The sequence below is a fragment of the Rattus norvegicus genome, chromosome 5 (genome assembly GCF_036323735.1).
Source record: "Rattus norvegicus strain BN/NHsdMcwi chromosome 5, GRCr8, whole genome shotgun sequence".
NCBI classification, from domain to species: domain Eukaryota; kingdom Metazoa; phylum Chordata; class Mammalia; order Rodentia; family Muridae; genus Rattus; species Rattus norvegicus.
This window is the reverse complement of record NC_086023.1, coordinates 114624810-114642202: the sequence shown is the minus strand read 5'-3', so window position 1 is coordinate 114642202 and position 17393 is coordinate 114624810. Positions and strand designations below refer to the sequence as shown.

General features: G+C 40.0%; 1 protein-coding gene across 4 annotated transcripts in view; it reads right to left on the bottom strand.

The window, feature by feature from the left end:
- Positions 1-17393, bottom strand: part of Ift74 (intraflagellar transport 74) — a 103476-nt gene that overhangs the window by 37379 nt on the left and 48704 nt on the right. For all 4 annotated transcript variants that reach the window (XM_017593367.3, NM_001007001.1, XM_063287637.1 and 1 more), the window contains 3 exons: positions 14321-14459; positions 12396-12458; positions 7316-7459 (listed from right to left, as the gene is read on the bottom strand). In XM_017593367.3, coding sequence (XP_017448856.1) covers positions 7316-7459; positions 12396-12458; positions 14321-14459 — 346 coding nt within the window. The remainder of the gene's footprint in view (positions 1-7315; positions 7460-12395; positions 12459-14320; positions 14460-17393) is intronic.

The following is a 17393-nucleotide window of genomic DNA, read 5'->3' as shown; positions in this document are numbered from 1 at the left end:
TGGAATGCTGGCACCGTGATTACGTGGTGTATAATTTCATATGACATTAAATTTCATCCTCTTCATGAAGGCACTAATACTAACAACCAAAGTGATTAGACTTAGGAAACTTTTTGTAGAAATAAACATAAATAATGGAATTTATTTTTAGTAAGATTATCTAACTAGTTAAATCACCAATAAAGAAGTATTCATGAAATAATGACTAAAATATACACCAAAAATACAAAATGAAGATTTACTCCAAAACTAAGTTGTTTAAGAAAGTAAGATTTTTCTATATATTGATGTAAGGCTAACTATTGTTTTTGGATAACAGTCATATTGATTTTCTGCTTAATTCACAGCTCTTAAAACAAATAATTGGCCAGGCAGTGGTGACACGCATCATTAATACCAGCACTCCGGAGGCAGAGTCAGAGAGATCTCGAGTTCAAGGCCAGCCTATTCCTTTTTTTTTTTTTTTTTTTTTTTGGCATATTAATCCATCGGGTTTTTTTGTTTTCTTTTTTTTTTTGTTTTTTTTCTTTCTTTTTATTAACTTGAGTATTTCTTATATACATTTCGAGTGTAATTCCCTTCCCTGGTTTCCGGGCAAACATCCCCCTCCCCCCTCCCCTTCCTTATGGGTGTTCCCCTCCCCATCCTCCCCCCATTGCCGCCCTCCCCCCAACAATCTAGTTCACTGGGGGTTCAGTCTTAGCAGGACCCAGGGATTCCCCTTCCACTGGTGCTCTTACTAGGATATTCATTGCTCCTATGAGGTCAGAGTCCAGGGTCAGTCCATGTATACTCTTTAGGTAGTGGCTTAGTCCCTGGAAGCTCTGGTTGCTTGGCATTGTTGTACATATGGGGTCTCGAGCCCCTTCAAGCTCTTCCAGTTCTTTCTCTGATTCCTTCAACGGGGGTCCTATTCTCAGTTCATGGGTTTGCTGCTGGCATTCGCCTCTGTGTTTGCTGTATTCTGGCTGTGTCTCTCAGGAGCGATCTACATCCAGCTCCTGTCGGTCTACACTTCTTTGCTTCATCCATCTTGTCTAATTGGATGGCTGTATATGCATGGGCCACATGTGGGGCAGGCTCTGAATGGGTGTTCCTTCTGTGTCTGTTCTAATCTTTGCCTCTCTATTCCCTGCCAAGTGTATTCTTGTTCCCCTTTTAAAGAAGGAGTGAAGAATTCACATTTTGATCATCCGTCTTCAGTTTCCTTTGTTCTAGGCATCTAGGGTAATTCAAACATTTGGGCTAATAGCCGCTTATCAATGAGTGCATACCATGTGTGTTTTTCTGTGACTGGGTTACATCCCTCAGGATGATATTTTCCAGTTCCAACCATTTGCCTACGAATTTCATAAAGTCATTGTTTTTGATAGCTGAGTAATATTCCATTGTGTAGATGTACCACATTTTCTGTATCCATTCCTCTGTTGAAGGGCATCTGGGTTCTTTCCAGCTTCTGGCTATTATAAATAAGGCTGCTGTGAACATAGTAGAGCACGTGTCTCTTTTATATGTTGGGGCATCTTTTGGGTATATGCCCAAGAGAGGTATAGCTGGATCCTCAGGCAGTTCAATGTCCAATTTTCTGAGGAACCTCCAGACTGATTTCCAGAATGGTTGTACCAGTCTGCAATCCCACCAACAATGGAGGAGTGTTCATCTTTCTCCGAATCCTCCCCAGCATCTGCTGTCACCTGAGTTTTTGATCTTAGCCATTCTGACTGGTGTGAGGTGAAATCTCAGGGTTGTTTTGATTTGCATTTCCCTTATGACTAAAGATGTTGAACATTTCTTTAGGTGTTTCTCAGCCATTCGGCATTCCTTAGCTGTGAATTCTTTGTTTAGCTCTGAACCCCATTTTTTAATAGGGTTATTTGTCTCCCTGCAGTCTAACTTCTTGAGTTCTTTGTATATTTTGGACATAAGGCCTCTATCTGTTGTAGGATTGGTAAAGATCTTTTCCCAATCTGTTGGTTGCCGTTTTGTCCTAACAACAGTGTCCTTTGCCTTACAGAAGCTTTGCAGTTTTATGAGATCCCATTTGGCGATTCTTGATTTTAAAGCATAAGCCATTGGTGTTTTGTTCAGGAAATTTTTTCCAGTGCCCATATGTTCCAGATGCTTCCCTAGTTTTTCTTCTGTTAGTTTGAGTGTATCTGGTTTGATATGGAGGTCCTTGATCCACTTCGACTTAAGCTTTGTACAGGGTGATAAGCATGGATCGATCTGCATTCTTCTACATGTTGACCTCCAGTTGAACCAGCACCATCTGCTGAAAATGCTATCTTTTTTCCATTGGATGGTTTTGGCTCCTTTGTCAAAAATCAAGTGCCCATAGGTATGTGGGTTCATTTCTGGGTCTTCAGTTCTGTTCCACTGGTCTATCTGTCTGTCTCTGTACCAATACCATGCAGTTTTTATCACTATTGCTCTGTAATACTGCTTGAGTTCAGGGATAGTGATTCCCCCTGAAGTCCTTTTATTGTTGAGGATAGTTTTAGCTATCCTGGGTTTTTTGTTATTCCAGATGAATTTGCAAATTGTTCTGTCTAACTCTTTGAAGAATTGGATTGGTATTTTGATGGGGATTGCATTGAATCTGTAGATCGCTTTTGGTAAAATGGCCATTTTTACTATATTAATCCTGCCAATCCATGAGCATGGGAGATCTTTCCACCTTCTGAGGTCCTCTTCAATTTCTTTCTTCAGAATCTTGAAGTTCTTATTGTACAGATCTTTTACTTGCTTGGTTAAAGTCACACCGAGGTACTTTATATGGGTCTATTATGAAGGGTGTTGTTTCCCCAATTTCTTTCTCGGCTTGTTTCTCTTTTGTGTAGAGGAAGGCTACTGATTTATTTGAGTTAATTTTATACCCAGCCACTTTGCTGAAGGTATTTATCAGCTTTAGTAGTTCTCTGGTGGAACTTTTGGGATCACTTAAATATACTATCATATCATCTGCAAATAGTGATATTTTGACTTCTTGCTTTCCAATCTGTATCCCTTTGATCTCCTTTTGTTGTCTGATTGCTCTGGCCAGGAGTTCGAGAACTATATTGAATAAGTAGGGAGAGAGTGGGCAGCCTTGTCTAGTCCCTGATTTTAGTGGGATTGCTTCAAGTTTCTCTCCATTTAGTTTAATGTTAGCAACTGGTTTGCTATATATGGCTTTTACTATGTTTAGGTGTGGTCCTTGAATTCCTATTCTTTCCAGGACTTTTATCATGAAGGGGTGTTGAATTTTGTCAAATGCTTTCTCAGCATCTAATGAAATGATCATGTGGTTTTGTTCTTTCAGTTTGTTTATATAATGAATCACGTTGATGGTTTTCCATATATTAAACCATCCCTGCATGCCTGGGATGAAGCCTACTTGATCATGGTGGATGATTGTTTTGATGTGCTCTTGGATTCTGTTTGTCAGAATTTTATTGAGTATTTTTGCGTCGATATTCATAAGGGAAATTGGTCTGAAGTTCTCTTTCTTTGTTGGGTCTTTGTGTGGTTTAGGTATAAGAGTAATTGTAGCTTCATAGAAGGAATTCGGTAGTGCTCCATCTGTTTCAATTTTGTGGAATAGTTTGGATAATATTGGTATGAGGTCTTCTATGAAGGTCTGATAGAATTCTGCACTAAACCCGTTTGGACCTGGGCTCTTTTTGGTTGGGAGACCTTTAATGAGTGCCTGTATAATATTAGGCGTTGTGGGGTTGTTTGAATAGTTTATCTGTTCCTGATTTAACTTCGGTACCTGGTATCTGTCTAGGAAATTGTCCGTTTCCTCCAGATTTTCAAGTTTTCTTCAATATAGGCTTTTATAGTAAGATCTGATGATTTTTTGAATTTCCTCTGAATTTGTAGTTATGTCTCCCTTTTCATTTCTGATTTTTGTTAATTTGGACACACTCTCTGTGTCCTCTGGTTAGTCTGGCTAAGGGTTTATCTATATTGTTGAATTTCTCAAAGAACCAACTTTTGGTTCTGTTGATTCTTTCTATGGTCCTTTTTGTTTCTACTTGGTTGATTTCAGCTCTGAGTTTGCTTATTTCCTGCTTTCTACTCCTCCTGGGTGTATTTGCTTCTTTTTGTTCTAGAGCTTTTAGGTGTGCTGTCAAGCTGCTGACATATGCTCTCTCCTGTTTCTTTCTGCGGGCACTCAGAGCTATGAGTTTTCCTCTTAGCACAGCTTTCATTGTGTCCCATAAGTTTGGGTATGTTGTACTTTCATTTTCATTAAATTCTAAAAAGTCTTTAATTTCTTTATTTCTCCCTTGACCAGGTCATCACTGAGTAGAGCATTGTTCAATTTCCACGTATATGTGGGCATTCTTCCCTTATTGTTATTGAAGACCAGTTTTAGGCCGTGGTGGTCCGATAGCACGCATGGGATTATTTCTATCTTTCTGTACCTGTTGAGGCCCGTTTTTTGACCAATTATATGGTCAATTTTGGAGAAAGTACCATGAGGAACTGAGAAGAAGGTATACCCTTTTGCTTTAGGATAGAATGTTCTATAAATATCTGTTAAGTCCATTTGGCTTATGACTTCTCTTAGTCTGTCTACGTCTCTGTTTAATTTCTGTTTCCATGATCTGTCCATTGATGAGAGTGGGGTGTTGAAATCTCCTACTATTATTGTGTGAGGTGCAATGTGTGTTTTGAGCTTTAGTAAGGTTTTTTTTACGTATGTAGGTGCCCTTGTATTTGGGGCATAGATATTTAGGATTGAGAGTCCATCTCGGTGGATTTTTCCTTTGATGAATATGAAGTATCCTTCCTTATATTTTTTGATGAATTTTAGTTGAAAATTGATTTTATTTGATATTAGAATGGCTACTCCAGCTTGCTTCTTCAGACCATTTGCTTGCAAAGTTGTTTTCCAGCCTTTCACTCTGAGGTAGTGTCTGTCTTTGTCTCTGAGGTGTGTTTCCTGTAGGCAGCAGAATGCATAGTCCTCGTTGCGTATCCAGTTTGTTAATCTATGTCTTTTTGTTGGGGAGTTGAGGCCATTGATGTTGAGAGATATTAAGGAGTAGTGATTATTGCTTCCTGGTATATTCATATTTGGATATGAGGTTATGTTTGTGTGCTTTTCTTCTCTTTGTTTTGTTTCCAAGACGATTAGTTTCTTGCTTCTTCTAGGGTATAGCTTGCCTCCTTATGTTGGGCTTTACCATTTATTATCCTTTGTAGTGGTGGATTTGTAGAAAGATATTGTGTAAATTTGGTTTTGTCATGGAATATCTTGGTTTCTCCATCTATGTTAATTGAGAGTTTTACAGGATACAGTAACCTGGGCTGGCATTTGTGTTCTCTTAGGGTCTGTATGACATCTGTCCAGGATCTTCTGGCCTTCATAGTTTCTGGCGAAAAGTCTGGTGTAATTCTGATAGGTCTGCCTTTATATGTTACTTGACCTTTTTCCCTTACTGCTTTTAATATTCTTTCTTTTTTTTTGTGCGTTTGGTGTTTTGACTATTATGTGACGGGAGGTGTTTCTTTTCTGGTCCAATCTATTTGGAGTTCTGTAGGCTTCTTGTATGTCTATGGGTATCTCTTTTTTTAGGTTAGGGAAGTTTTCTTCTATGATTTTGTTGAAGATATTTACTGGTCCTTTGAGCTGGGAGTCTTCACCCTCTTCTATACCTATTATCCTTAGGTTTGATCTTCTCATTGAGTCCTGGATTTCCTGTATGTTTTGGGCCAGTAGCTTTTTCCGCTTTACATTATCTTTGACAGTTGAGTCAATGATTTCTATGGAATCTTCTGCTCCTGAGATTCTCTCTTCCATCTCTTGTATTCTGTTGGCGAAGTTCGTATCTACAGCTCCTTGTCTCTCCTTGTCTCTTCTTTTGGTTTTCTATATCCAGGGTTGTTTCCGTGTGTTCTTTCTTGATTGCTTCTATTTCCATTTTTAATTCCTTCAACTGTTTGATTGTGTTTTCCTGGAATTCTTTCAGGGATTTTTGTGACTCCTCTATATGGGCTTCTACTTGTTTATTTATGTTTTCCTGGAATTCTTTCAGGGATTTTTGCGATTCCTCTCTGTAGGCTTCTACTTGTTTATTAATGTTTTCCTGTGTTTCTCTAAGGGAGTTCTTCACGTCTTTCTTGAAGTCCTCCAGCATCATGATCAAATATGATTTTGAAACTCGATCTTGCTTTTCTGGTGTGTTTTGGATATTCCGTGTTTGTTTTGGTGGGAGAATTGGGCTCCGATGATGCCATGTAGTCTTGGTTTCTGTTGCTTGGGTTCCTGCGCTTGCCTCTCGCCATCAGATTATCTCTAGTGTTACTTTGTTCTGCTATTTCTGACAGTGGCTAGACTGTCCTATAAGCCTGTGTGTCGGAGTGCTGTAGACCTGTTTTCCTGTTTTCTTTCAGCCAGTTATGGGGACAGAGTGTTCTGTTTTCAGGCGTGTAGTTTTTCCTCTCTACAGGTCTTCAGCTGTTCCTGTGGGCCTGTGTCTGGAGTTCACCAGGCAGTTCACTTGCAGCAGAAAAGTTGGTCTACCTGCGGTCCCGAGGCTCAAGTTTGCTTGTGGGGTGCTGCCTACGAGCTCTCCGCGGCAGCAGCAACCAGGAAGATCTGCGCCGCCCTTTCCGGGAGCTTCCGTGCACCAGGGTTCCAGATGGCTTTTGGTGTTTTCCTCTGGTGTCAGAGATGTGTGCAGAGTGCAGTCTATTCTGGTTTCCCAGGCGTGTCTGCCTCTCTGAAGGTTTAGCTCTCCCTCCCACGAGATTTGGGTGCAGAGAACTGTTTATCCGGTAGATCCCTTCAGGTTCTGGCCGTGTCTCAGATGCAGCGGTTCTGCTGCTCTTGGGCCCTCCTCTACGGGAACCCAGAGGCCTTATATAGTTTCCTCTTGGGCCTGGGATGTGGGCAGGGGTGGGCAGTGTTGGTGGTCTCTTCCGCTCTGCAGCCTCAGGAGTGCCCACCTCACCAGGCGGTGAGGTCTCTCTCCCACGGGGTTTGGGAGCAGAGAGCTGCTGCGGGCCTGGATCCGCGGGTTTGGGACTCCCGGTAAACACTGGAAGTGCCTGGTCCTAGAGGAATTTTGCCTCTGTGTGTCCTGAGTTCACCAGGCAGGTCTCTTGCAGCAGAAAAGTTGGTCTTACCTGTGGTCCCGAGGCTCAAGTTTGCTCGTGGGGTGCTGCCTACAAGCTCTCCGCGGCGGCAGCAACCAGGAAGATCCGAGGCCAGCCTATTCTATGGAGCAAATTTCAGGGCCACATAAACACTATCTCAGAAAAACAAACCAAACAAACAAAATAAACCAAAACAAACAAATAATGACCATTCTTCTCCTACCTGCTTAAGCAATCTCTCCCTTTCCTCCATTGGCGATCCCATGCTTTTGTCTTCTGCAATCATTTGATCTCGATGGGACTCTAACTCATAAAGTTTTTCATATAGCAATACAGCCTCTTGTTTTACCTGGGAGTGTGCTATTTCCTAAGAACAGGAAGGAAAACTTTAGTTGGTCTTCTGGAGAGACAGAAAGTTAAGATAAAGACATGCTGTTCAATAACCAACATGACTGGTGTCCTTAGACAGATGTTAGAGCCCACAGAGAATGTAAACTGATTGCACAGGCAACAATAGCAGTGAAGAAGCTATCTTAAGAAATACCATTACTGGTGACTAGGGAAAAGCCAGAACACTGCAGAATATCATAGGGAACACATCCTGCTAAAACACACCTTGACTATAAATGTCTAACCTACACAACCCCACACACACAAAAATAAATGTTTACTGCTTCAATGACCTAGATTGCTGACCCTTTGTTATAGGAACTGGGAAACTAATACAGGTTGATCAGTTGCTGTGTACTTAGCACAGTTCCATTTTCACAAAACATAATCTCTAAAATAAACAGATGTCATAAAATTCTTTTAGATAAAAAAAAATCCATAAGTTTTTGATAGTCACAGTTCTGCCTGGATCCCTGAAGGCCTGCTGCTGACAGGGACAAACAGGCGCGTTCCCCAAGCCCCAGCCTACATCTTCTGGTTCACATCATTAACTAAAATACTAGATACTTGCAGGCATCAGTGGCCACCAGGTGGGAACCCTACCCTAATTCCCTGCCTACTGGCCCTTCTCCAAAAACCCAGCAGCAGCAAGTTCCACCCTGCTTTGCACTCCACCACCTATGCACTCCATTTCCTGGGCCACAACTCCATCTACATCCCTGGCCTGCTCCCACCTGGGACAACCAGGAGCCTAGAGCCATCAGAGTCTACCAGCTCTGCCTGCATCCCTGAAAGCCTATTGCCACCAGAAACAACCAGCTTTACCTGCAATTTGAGAGGCCTGCTGACTATCAGGGATTACTAGCTATAATTACAGCCCCAGAGACCTACTCCCATTGGGACTACCAAGCCTGCCAACACTAGGAACAACTAGATGACTAAAGGTGAGCATAAGAACACAATCAACAAAAGCCAGAGCAATATAACACCACCAGAACCCAGCTATTCTATGACAGAAAGACCCGAATATCCTAACACACCTAAATCACAAGAAGATGACCTTACTTCTAATCTTATGAAGATGATAGAGAACTTTACTGAGGAAATGACTGAATCCCTTAAAGAAATACAGGAAAATACAAACAGGTAGAGGCCCTTAAAGAGGAAACAAGTAAATATGAAGGATTACAGGGAAAAAAACAGGTGAAAGAAAGCAGTAAAACTGTTAAGACCTAAAAACAGAAACAAGCAATAAAGAAAACACAACCTGAGGCAATCCTAGAGATGGAAAACCTAGGAAAGAGAACAGGAACTACAGACATAAGCATCACCAACAGAATACAAGAGATAGAAGACAGAATCTTGGTCATACTCAACGAACACTTTAAAACATACAACAGCCTGAGATGTTAGATAGAACAAATAGATTAGATGTCTTAGAGTCTCTAAGAGATGACAAATGCCAGCCCAGACTTCTATACCCAGGAGCAAAACTTTCAATCACCACAGATGGAGAAAACAAAATATTCCATGAAAATAACGAATTTAAACAATCTTCCCACTAATCCACCCCTACAGAGGATACAAAAAGGAAAATTCAAATACAAGGAGGGTAACCACACCCAAGAAAACACAAGAAATAAATAATTCCACACCAGCAAAAACAAAAGAAGAGAAACACACACACCCCAACATCAAAATAAGAAACTAACAATCCTTGGCTATTAATATCTCTCAACATCACCGGTCTCAATTTCCCAATAAAAACACACAGGCTAACAGAGTGGATGCATAAATAAGATCCATTGTTCTAGCGAATACAAGAAACACACCTCAGCAACAAAGTTAGTCATTATCTCAGAGTAAAGGCCTGCAAAAAGGTTTTCCAAGCAAATGGACTCAAGAAACAAGCTAAAGTAGCTATTCTAATATCTAACCAAAAGTAATCAAATACATATGAAAAGACACTTCTCACTCATCAAAAGAAAAATCCACCAGATGATGTCTCAATTCTGAACATTTATGGCCCAAATGCATTGGCACCAATTGTTAAAGCTTAAATCACATATCAAACCCCACACATTAATAGTAGGAGATATCAGCTGCCAATTCCCACCAATTGACAGGTCATTGAAGCAGAAACTAAACAGAGGTTGGGGATTTAGCTCAGTGGTAGAGCGCTTGCCTAGCAAGCGCAAGGCCCTGGGTTCGATCCCCAGCTCCAAAAAAAAAAAAAAAAAAAAAAGAAAGAAAAGAAACTAAACAGAGAAATAATGAAAGTAACAGACTAAATAAATTAAATGGACCTAACAGATATCTATAGAACATTTCAGCCAAACACAAAAGATTACACCTTCTCAGCACTTCATAAAACCTTCTCCAAAATTGACCATATACTTGGTCACAAGGCAAACCTCAAAAAATACAAAAAGATTGAAATAACTACTTTTATCCAATCACACAACCATGGATTAAAGCTGGATTTCAACAACAGAAACAAGAGAAAGCCTACATACACATGTAAACTGAACAACTCCCTACTCAATGATCAATGTGACAGGAAAGAAAGAAAAAAATTAAAGAATTTCTAGAATTCAATGAAAATGAAGGTGTAACATATGTAAAACTTAAGGACACAATGAAAGAAGTACTAAGAGGAAAGTAAATAGCACTAAGTACTTTCATAAAGGATTTGGAGAGTTCTTATACTAAGGAAAAACACACTTGTTATGCACTCATTGATAAGTGGATATTAGCCAAAAAGCTCGACTTCCCCAAGATGCAATCCACAGACCAAAGGAAGCTCAAGAAGAAGGATGACCAAAATGCAGATGCTCCCACTCCTTCTTAACAGGGGAACAAAATATCCATAGGAGGGGATATGGAAGCAAAGTTTAGAGCAGTGACTCAAGGAATGGCCATTCAGAGCCTGATCCACATGTGGCCCATATATATACAGCCACCAAAACTAGATAAGATTGATGAAGCTAGAAATGCATGCTGAAAGGGACGGGATATAGATCTCTCCTGAGAGACACCTCCAGAGCATCTCCAAAACAGAGGTCAATGCTAGCAGCAAACTACTGAACTGAGAATAGGACCCCCTTGGGGGGGGGTTAGAGGAAGTATTGAAAGAGGTGAAGGAGCTTGCAACCCCATAAAAACAACAATGCCAACCAACCAGAGCTTCCAGGGACTAAACCACTACCGAAAGACTATACCTGGACTGACCCAGGACTCCAACTGCATATGTAGCAGAGAATAGCCTTGTTGGGGCAAGAGTGGAAGGGGAAGCCGTTAGTCCTGCCAAGGTTGGACTCCCAGTGCAGGGGAATATGGGGGGCAGTAAGGGGGATGTATGGGGGGAATATCCATATGGGAGCAGGGGAGGGGAGGGGAAGGAGCTTATGGACAGGAAACCGGGAAGGGGAATAACATTTGAAATGTAAGTAAAGAAATATATCTAATAAAAAAATTTTTAAAAAGTACACCTGAAAGCTCTAGGGAAAAAAGAAGAAGAAAAAGAAGCAAACACACCCAAGAGGATTAGAAAGCAGGAAATAAACTCAGGGTTGAAATCAATCAATCAAAGAAACAAAGAAAATATAAAGAATCAAGGAATAGTTATGTCTAAAATTTTTATGCCATTTTTTTCAGTTTTAAAACCATACAACCTGCCTTTATTTGCAAACTAAATCTCTTTTTAAAAATGAACAGAGGTAGAAAGAACTGGAAATGGTAGGAGAACATCTCTTGGAGGAGCAAGAAGCTTAAGACAATGGAAACTCCTAGAAATCTGAGGGTGACGCTAGCTAAGACTCCTAGCAATGGGGGATATGGACCCTGAACCACCCACCTCTTGTAACCAGGCAAGACTTCCAATGAAAGGATAGGGACACCACCCCAGCCATAAAACCTGCCTACAAGATGTGCATGGATAAAGAGAGAGCAGAAATTCAGGGAATGGCTGAATAATGATTTGCCCAACTTGAGACCCATACCATAAGAGCCCACCCCTGATATTCTGCTATACTTGCAGACAGGAACCTAACATAACTGCCATCTGAGAGACTTTATCCAGCAGCAGATAGAAACAGATGCAGAAACCCAGGGATCTTGTAGGAGAAGCAGGAGCATTGGCTTTGACCAGAGGTCAAAGATACTACAAGCAAACCTACAGAAAACTAACTGGCCCCACAGGTGATTCTCTGTGGAGACTGAACCACCAATCAGAGAGTATGCATGGGACAGACCTAGGACCCCTACACATATATAATAGATGTGCAGCTTCATCTTCATGTGGAACCCCTAACTGCAGGAGCAGGGGCTGTCTCTGACTCTGTTGTCTGCCTTTTGGGTCCCTTTCCCCTAACTGGGCTCCCTTGTCTAGCCTCAAAAGAATAACGTGCATCTAGTCCTACTGCAACTTGATATGCCAAGGCTGGTTGATATCCACAGGAGGCCTCCCCTTCTGGGAGAAAGAGAGGGGGATGGGCAGGGAGGGAGTGATGGGAGGAGAAGCTTTGGTTGGGGTGCAAATTTTATTAATTGATTAATAATTAATTAAAAAAGAAAAGGAGAATGGAAGTGTTACACCCTCAAATGATTTATCCCCCACACCTTTTTTCCAAGTTTTAGTCTCCTATGGTTTATCTGAACTGCTGTTAATTTTTTTTTTCACAGCACTGTAGGGCAATGATTGGCGTTTTATACAAGTAATTACTGAAGAAAAATTAACAACTTCAACCAAGAAACCCAATATATTTCTTACCAATCTGAGACCTTTGTGGTGCAGAATGGGAAGAAAACATACTAAACTGCTGTTAGTAAAGTGTAGAGTGCATGGTTAATGCCCCCTGAATTATCTCTCAGAGTTCCGTGACAGGAAAACACTCCCATGACTTTATACTCACAGTTTCTAGGCTCTCCTTTTTAATGTTCAGTGAATCTAGTTGTTGCTGAAGTGTATCTAATTCCTAATGGGAAAAAGAAAATATAAAGTAATAACTTTTTCTTCATTTTTTTTCATCAATAGCTTTTTTTTTTAGTTGAGCTAACCTCCTATTTATTAAGCAGATAAGATTATTTCCTTTAAAACACAGGAGCCAAGCACAATAATAGTTAAGAAACAAATCTTACAAGTGCTTACCTGGATACAAACAAGAATTTCTGGTCAAATATATACATTTTAGTTTACATTTATAAAAACCAGACTGTAGTATAAATCTCATTTACCAATCATGAAAAGTGACCATCAACCTTAAAGATCTGTATTTTTCTTTTTTTCTTTTTTTCATCTTTATTAACTTGGGTATTTCATATTTACATTTCGGCTGTTATTCCCTTTCCTGGTTTCCAGGCCATCATCCCCCTAACCCCTCCCTCTCCCCTTCTCTATGGGTATTCCCCTCCCCATCCCCCCCCCATTACCGCCACCCTCCCCCCAACAATCACGTTCACTGGGGGTTCAGTCTTAGCAGGACCAAGGGCTTCCCCTTCATTTTTTCTTCATTTTTAACATCTCATATATGAATATGATAAAATAAATTCTGCAAATATATTCAATTTCTATCTTGCACATTGACCTGAACTTACAAAGGTTTTATCCTATTTAGAATAGCTTCTTTTATCAGTTCTAAAATCCTTCTCATATGCCTTCAAAAACCTCGTTTGTCACATTATGTCAGAATTTTGATCATATTAATTATTGAAGACGTTCAAACTAATGATGTCATTGTTCAAAATAAAGATTTAAAATTCTAATGATCTTTAGCCATGTTCACATCTTTTGCCTAACTCCTTTTAGAGTCAAGACTTACACATAGGAGGGGACGAAGGAAGAAAGATAGATAGAGAAAGGAAGGAGGAAGGGAAGAAGGGGAGGAGGGAGGGAAAGAAAGACAACTGACCACAGAGGGAAAAAGGAGAAGGGAGAAGGAAAAGACAGAAAGGAGAAATGAAAGAGAAAAAACCACTGATCATAACCCTGTACAAAATTTAATATACTTTGGTAATAGTTTGGCATCTCTACAATATGCTTTCTTCAGTAACTCATTTATCCAAAACAATTTTGTCCAAGATAAAAAAAAAAAGTTCTAATAAAAGTAAATGAGACAATATCTAGGAAATAAATATTCATTACTGGCAGTTATTGACACATTTTTTTTTGTAATCCTTCAGTTCAAGGTCAGCTGTGCTTGAAGAAGCACTGATGTTTAACACCGGGAGGATTTCATCAGGCACCTAAACTGCTCCTTTAAGCAACATGACGAGGGAACCATTCAAATCAGGGGCATAACAGGTTAAAAGGCTTGTTGCTTATCAAACAGGGAGGAAAATGAAAGTAAATTAACATCCGGTGGCTCTGGCCTATGAGCCCCTTTAATGTTTCCATTAAAAATCCATAAAAATCTAAGATTTTAGATAATGTGCCCATGCAGTTGGAAGACAGGGGCAGGAGGATCTCTGAGTTCAATGCCAGTCCTTTCTACCAAACAAGTTTCAAGGCAGCCATGGCTCCATTGTGAGACTCAGTCTCAAATAAGTAAGTACATGCCAGTGTTTTCATAAGCCTTTATGACATGCAAAGCTGAAGACACAGAGAACTAAACTATTACGTATTTTTTAACAGCTAGAGCACTATGCAGCATAAGAAAATGAATCCCATATCAGTGTCTCAGAATTAAATGACGGTGGGAATCAGCTGAGGACCTTGTTACACTGAGATTCTGATGACTAGGTCCAATTCAGTTCTCAGGACTCTGGTTTTGATTTCTGAATAGTACTTGTAGTAGTGTGGCGCTCCATGCCCAGCACACAGTCAGAGTAATATCATCACCTGCAATAGTTTCTCATTCGTGGTTTTCATTTCTATGTACTTGACTTGTTTTTCAGGAGACATATTTTTGATAATGCCATCTGCTGCCTGCTTTTCTTGTTCAACTTCTTCTTCTACACTTCTGATTTGTTTTTCTTTCCTGAAATCAAAAGCATATACAATTCCTATTAGTATACTGAGGGTAAATATCAAATTATTTTGAGGTACTAAAAAGAAAATCAACCATATAAAATTTGATCACATAAGCTCAGATTTAATATGCTTTTCTCATCTGCATCCACAAACCTAATTTATTTATTATCTATTTTTAAATGTATAACTAAAACAGAGAGATTATCACATGTAATCTCTCAGACCTTGTATATCTGAGGGTTCATTTAACCTTTTGGTGATATATTCCAAAAGTAAATTTTAGTTTTAAAACAATAGTCATAAGGGAAATGCAAATCAAAACAACACTGAGATTCCACCTCACACCAGTCAGAATGGCTAAAATCAAAAACTCAGGTGACAACAGATGCTGGCGAGGATGTGGAGAAAGAGGAACACTCCTCCATTGTTGGTGGGATTGCAGACTGGTACAACCATTCTGGAAATCAGTCTGGAGGTTCCTCAGAAAATTGGACATTGAACTACCTGAGGACCCACCTATACCTCTCTTGGGCATATACCCAAAAGATTCCCCAACATATAACAAAGACACGTGCTCCACTATGTTCATAGCAGCCTTATTTATAATAGCCAGAAGCTGGAAAGAACCCAGATGCCCTTCAACAGAGGAATGGATACAGAAAATGTGGTACATCTACACAATGGAATACTACTCAGCTATCAAAAACAATGACTTTATGAAATTCATAGGCAAATGGATGGAACTGGAAAATATTATCCTGAGTGAGGTAACCCAGTCACAGAAAAACACACATGGTATGCACTCATTGATAAGTGGCTATCAGCCCAAATGCTCGAAATTACCCTAGATGTACAGAACACATGAAAATCAAGAAGGATGACCAAAATGCGGATGCTTCACTCCTTCTTTAAAAGGGGAACAAGAATACCCTCGGGAGGGAATAGGGAGGCAAAGATTAAAACAGAGACAGAAGGAACACCCATTCAGAGCCTGCCCCACATGTGGCCCATACATATACAGCCACCAAACTAGATAAGATGGATGAAGCAAAGAAGTGCAGGCTGACAGGAACCAGATGTAGATCTCTCCTGAGAGACACACCCAGAATACAGCAATAACATAGGCGAATGCCAGCAGCAAACCACTGAACTGAGAACAGGACCACCCCCGTTGAAGGAATCAGAGAAAGGATTGAAAGAGCTTGAAGGGGCTCGAGACCCCATATGAACAACAATGCCAACCAACCAGAGCTTCCAGGGACTAAGTCACTACCCAAAGACTATACATGGACTGACCCTGGGCTCCAACCTCATAGGTAGCAATGAATAGCCTAGTAAGAGCACCAGTGGAAGGGGAAGCCCTTGGTCCTGCCAAGACTGGACCCCCAGAGAACAGGATTGTTGGGGAGAGGGCAGTAATGGGAGGAGGATGGGGAGGGAAACACCCATTTAGAAGAGGAGAGGTAGGGGTTAGGGGGATGTTGGCCTGGAAACCGGGAAAGGGAATAACAATTGAAATGTAAATAAGAAATACCCAAGTTAATAAAGATAAAAAAAACAAAAACATCTGTTAGTCACAGCATTCTTTGATCAAGTTTAAGTCTGTATAGAAAATTACTGTGCAAATCATGTAAAGCAAGGAGCTGACTGAACTAGACTATACAGAGTGCTACATTACAATGTGAATCATTTTTAGGACTTATTTATCTTATGTGAACGAGCATTTTGCAAGCACATATGTATGTGCTCCATGTGTGGGCCTAGTGCCCACACAGATCCTAAGAGGGTGTCGGATCCCTGAAATCAGAGTTACAGGGAGTCATAAGGTACTATGTAGATGCCGGCGACCAAACCCTGCTGCTCTGCAACAACACTGCCTTTAACCACTGAGCAAGCATACCAGCCCACGATCTGACATTTTTGAAAGGAATGATCATAGGTTCAGTGAAATGGCTCAGTGTGTCTAATGCTTTCTGCTTAAGTCTGTTATCTTTCAATCCATGGAACCAATGCAGGACAGAACACCATGTCACATGAGTACCTATATACACATGTGCATACGCAATAATAATAATCATGATAATGATGATATTCTATTAAAAACTTCAAGGCAGATTATACCTTAGGATCAATAATATGCTTAAATTTACTTTTATCTATTGCTTTAAATACAATAGGTATTTAACAAACATTTTAGCACCACAACACATTAATTTCCTGAAACATATAGCTATTGTATAATAATAACAATTACCCAAATCATGTAATCACAATATATTCACAAGAAATAGCACTAGTGAGCCCTGTATTTTATTTTCTACATAGTCAATTACTACTAGGGTAGAAAAATTTTCTTTTTAAAGAAATAGTATTTTTATTAATTCTTTAAGAATTAATGTAATGCATTTGGTACCCACCCCATTTCTCACATATCTGTCTTCTCTACTGTCTTATAGCTCCCTCTCCCAACTTTTTGAGTCATCTCTCCTGCCTCCAGTCCAGTGTAGTTTGGGTTATGTAATTCTCTTGGGAATGAGGCCTGCCTTGTAGTATATTTGATACCAGGGATCGTTTTAAAAATAATCTGAGAGAATTTACTTGCTTGGTATGGTGGCCCATGACTTTAAACACAGTACTTGAGCAACAGAGTTAGGCAGATCTCTGAGTTCAGCAACAGCCTGGTCTACATAGGGAGTTCTGGGCTAGCCAGGACTGCAGTGAGAACTTGTCACAAAAAGAAAAAAATGGAAAGAGTAAGTTTGATTTAGCATAAATTTTAGTACCAAGGTCATGGATTTTTTTTTTACTGTTTTTTCAAAAATCTGATTAAAATCTATCATTAGTTACTGTCTTTTACTCATAAATAACAACTTCTACTGTCTTCAATCAGTTAACAGCTCAGTCCATTAGGGCCACATACTCCATACCTTCTAAATACTCA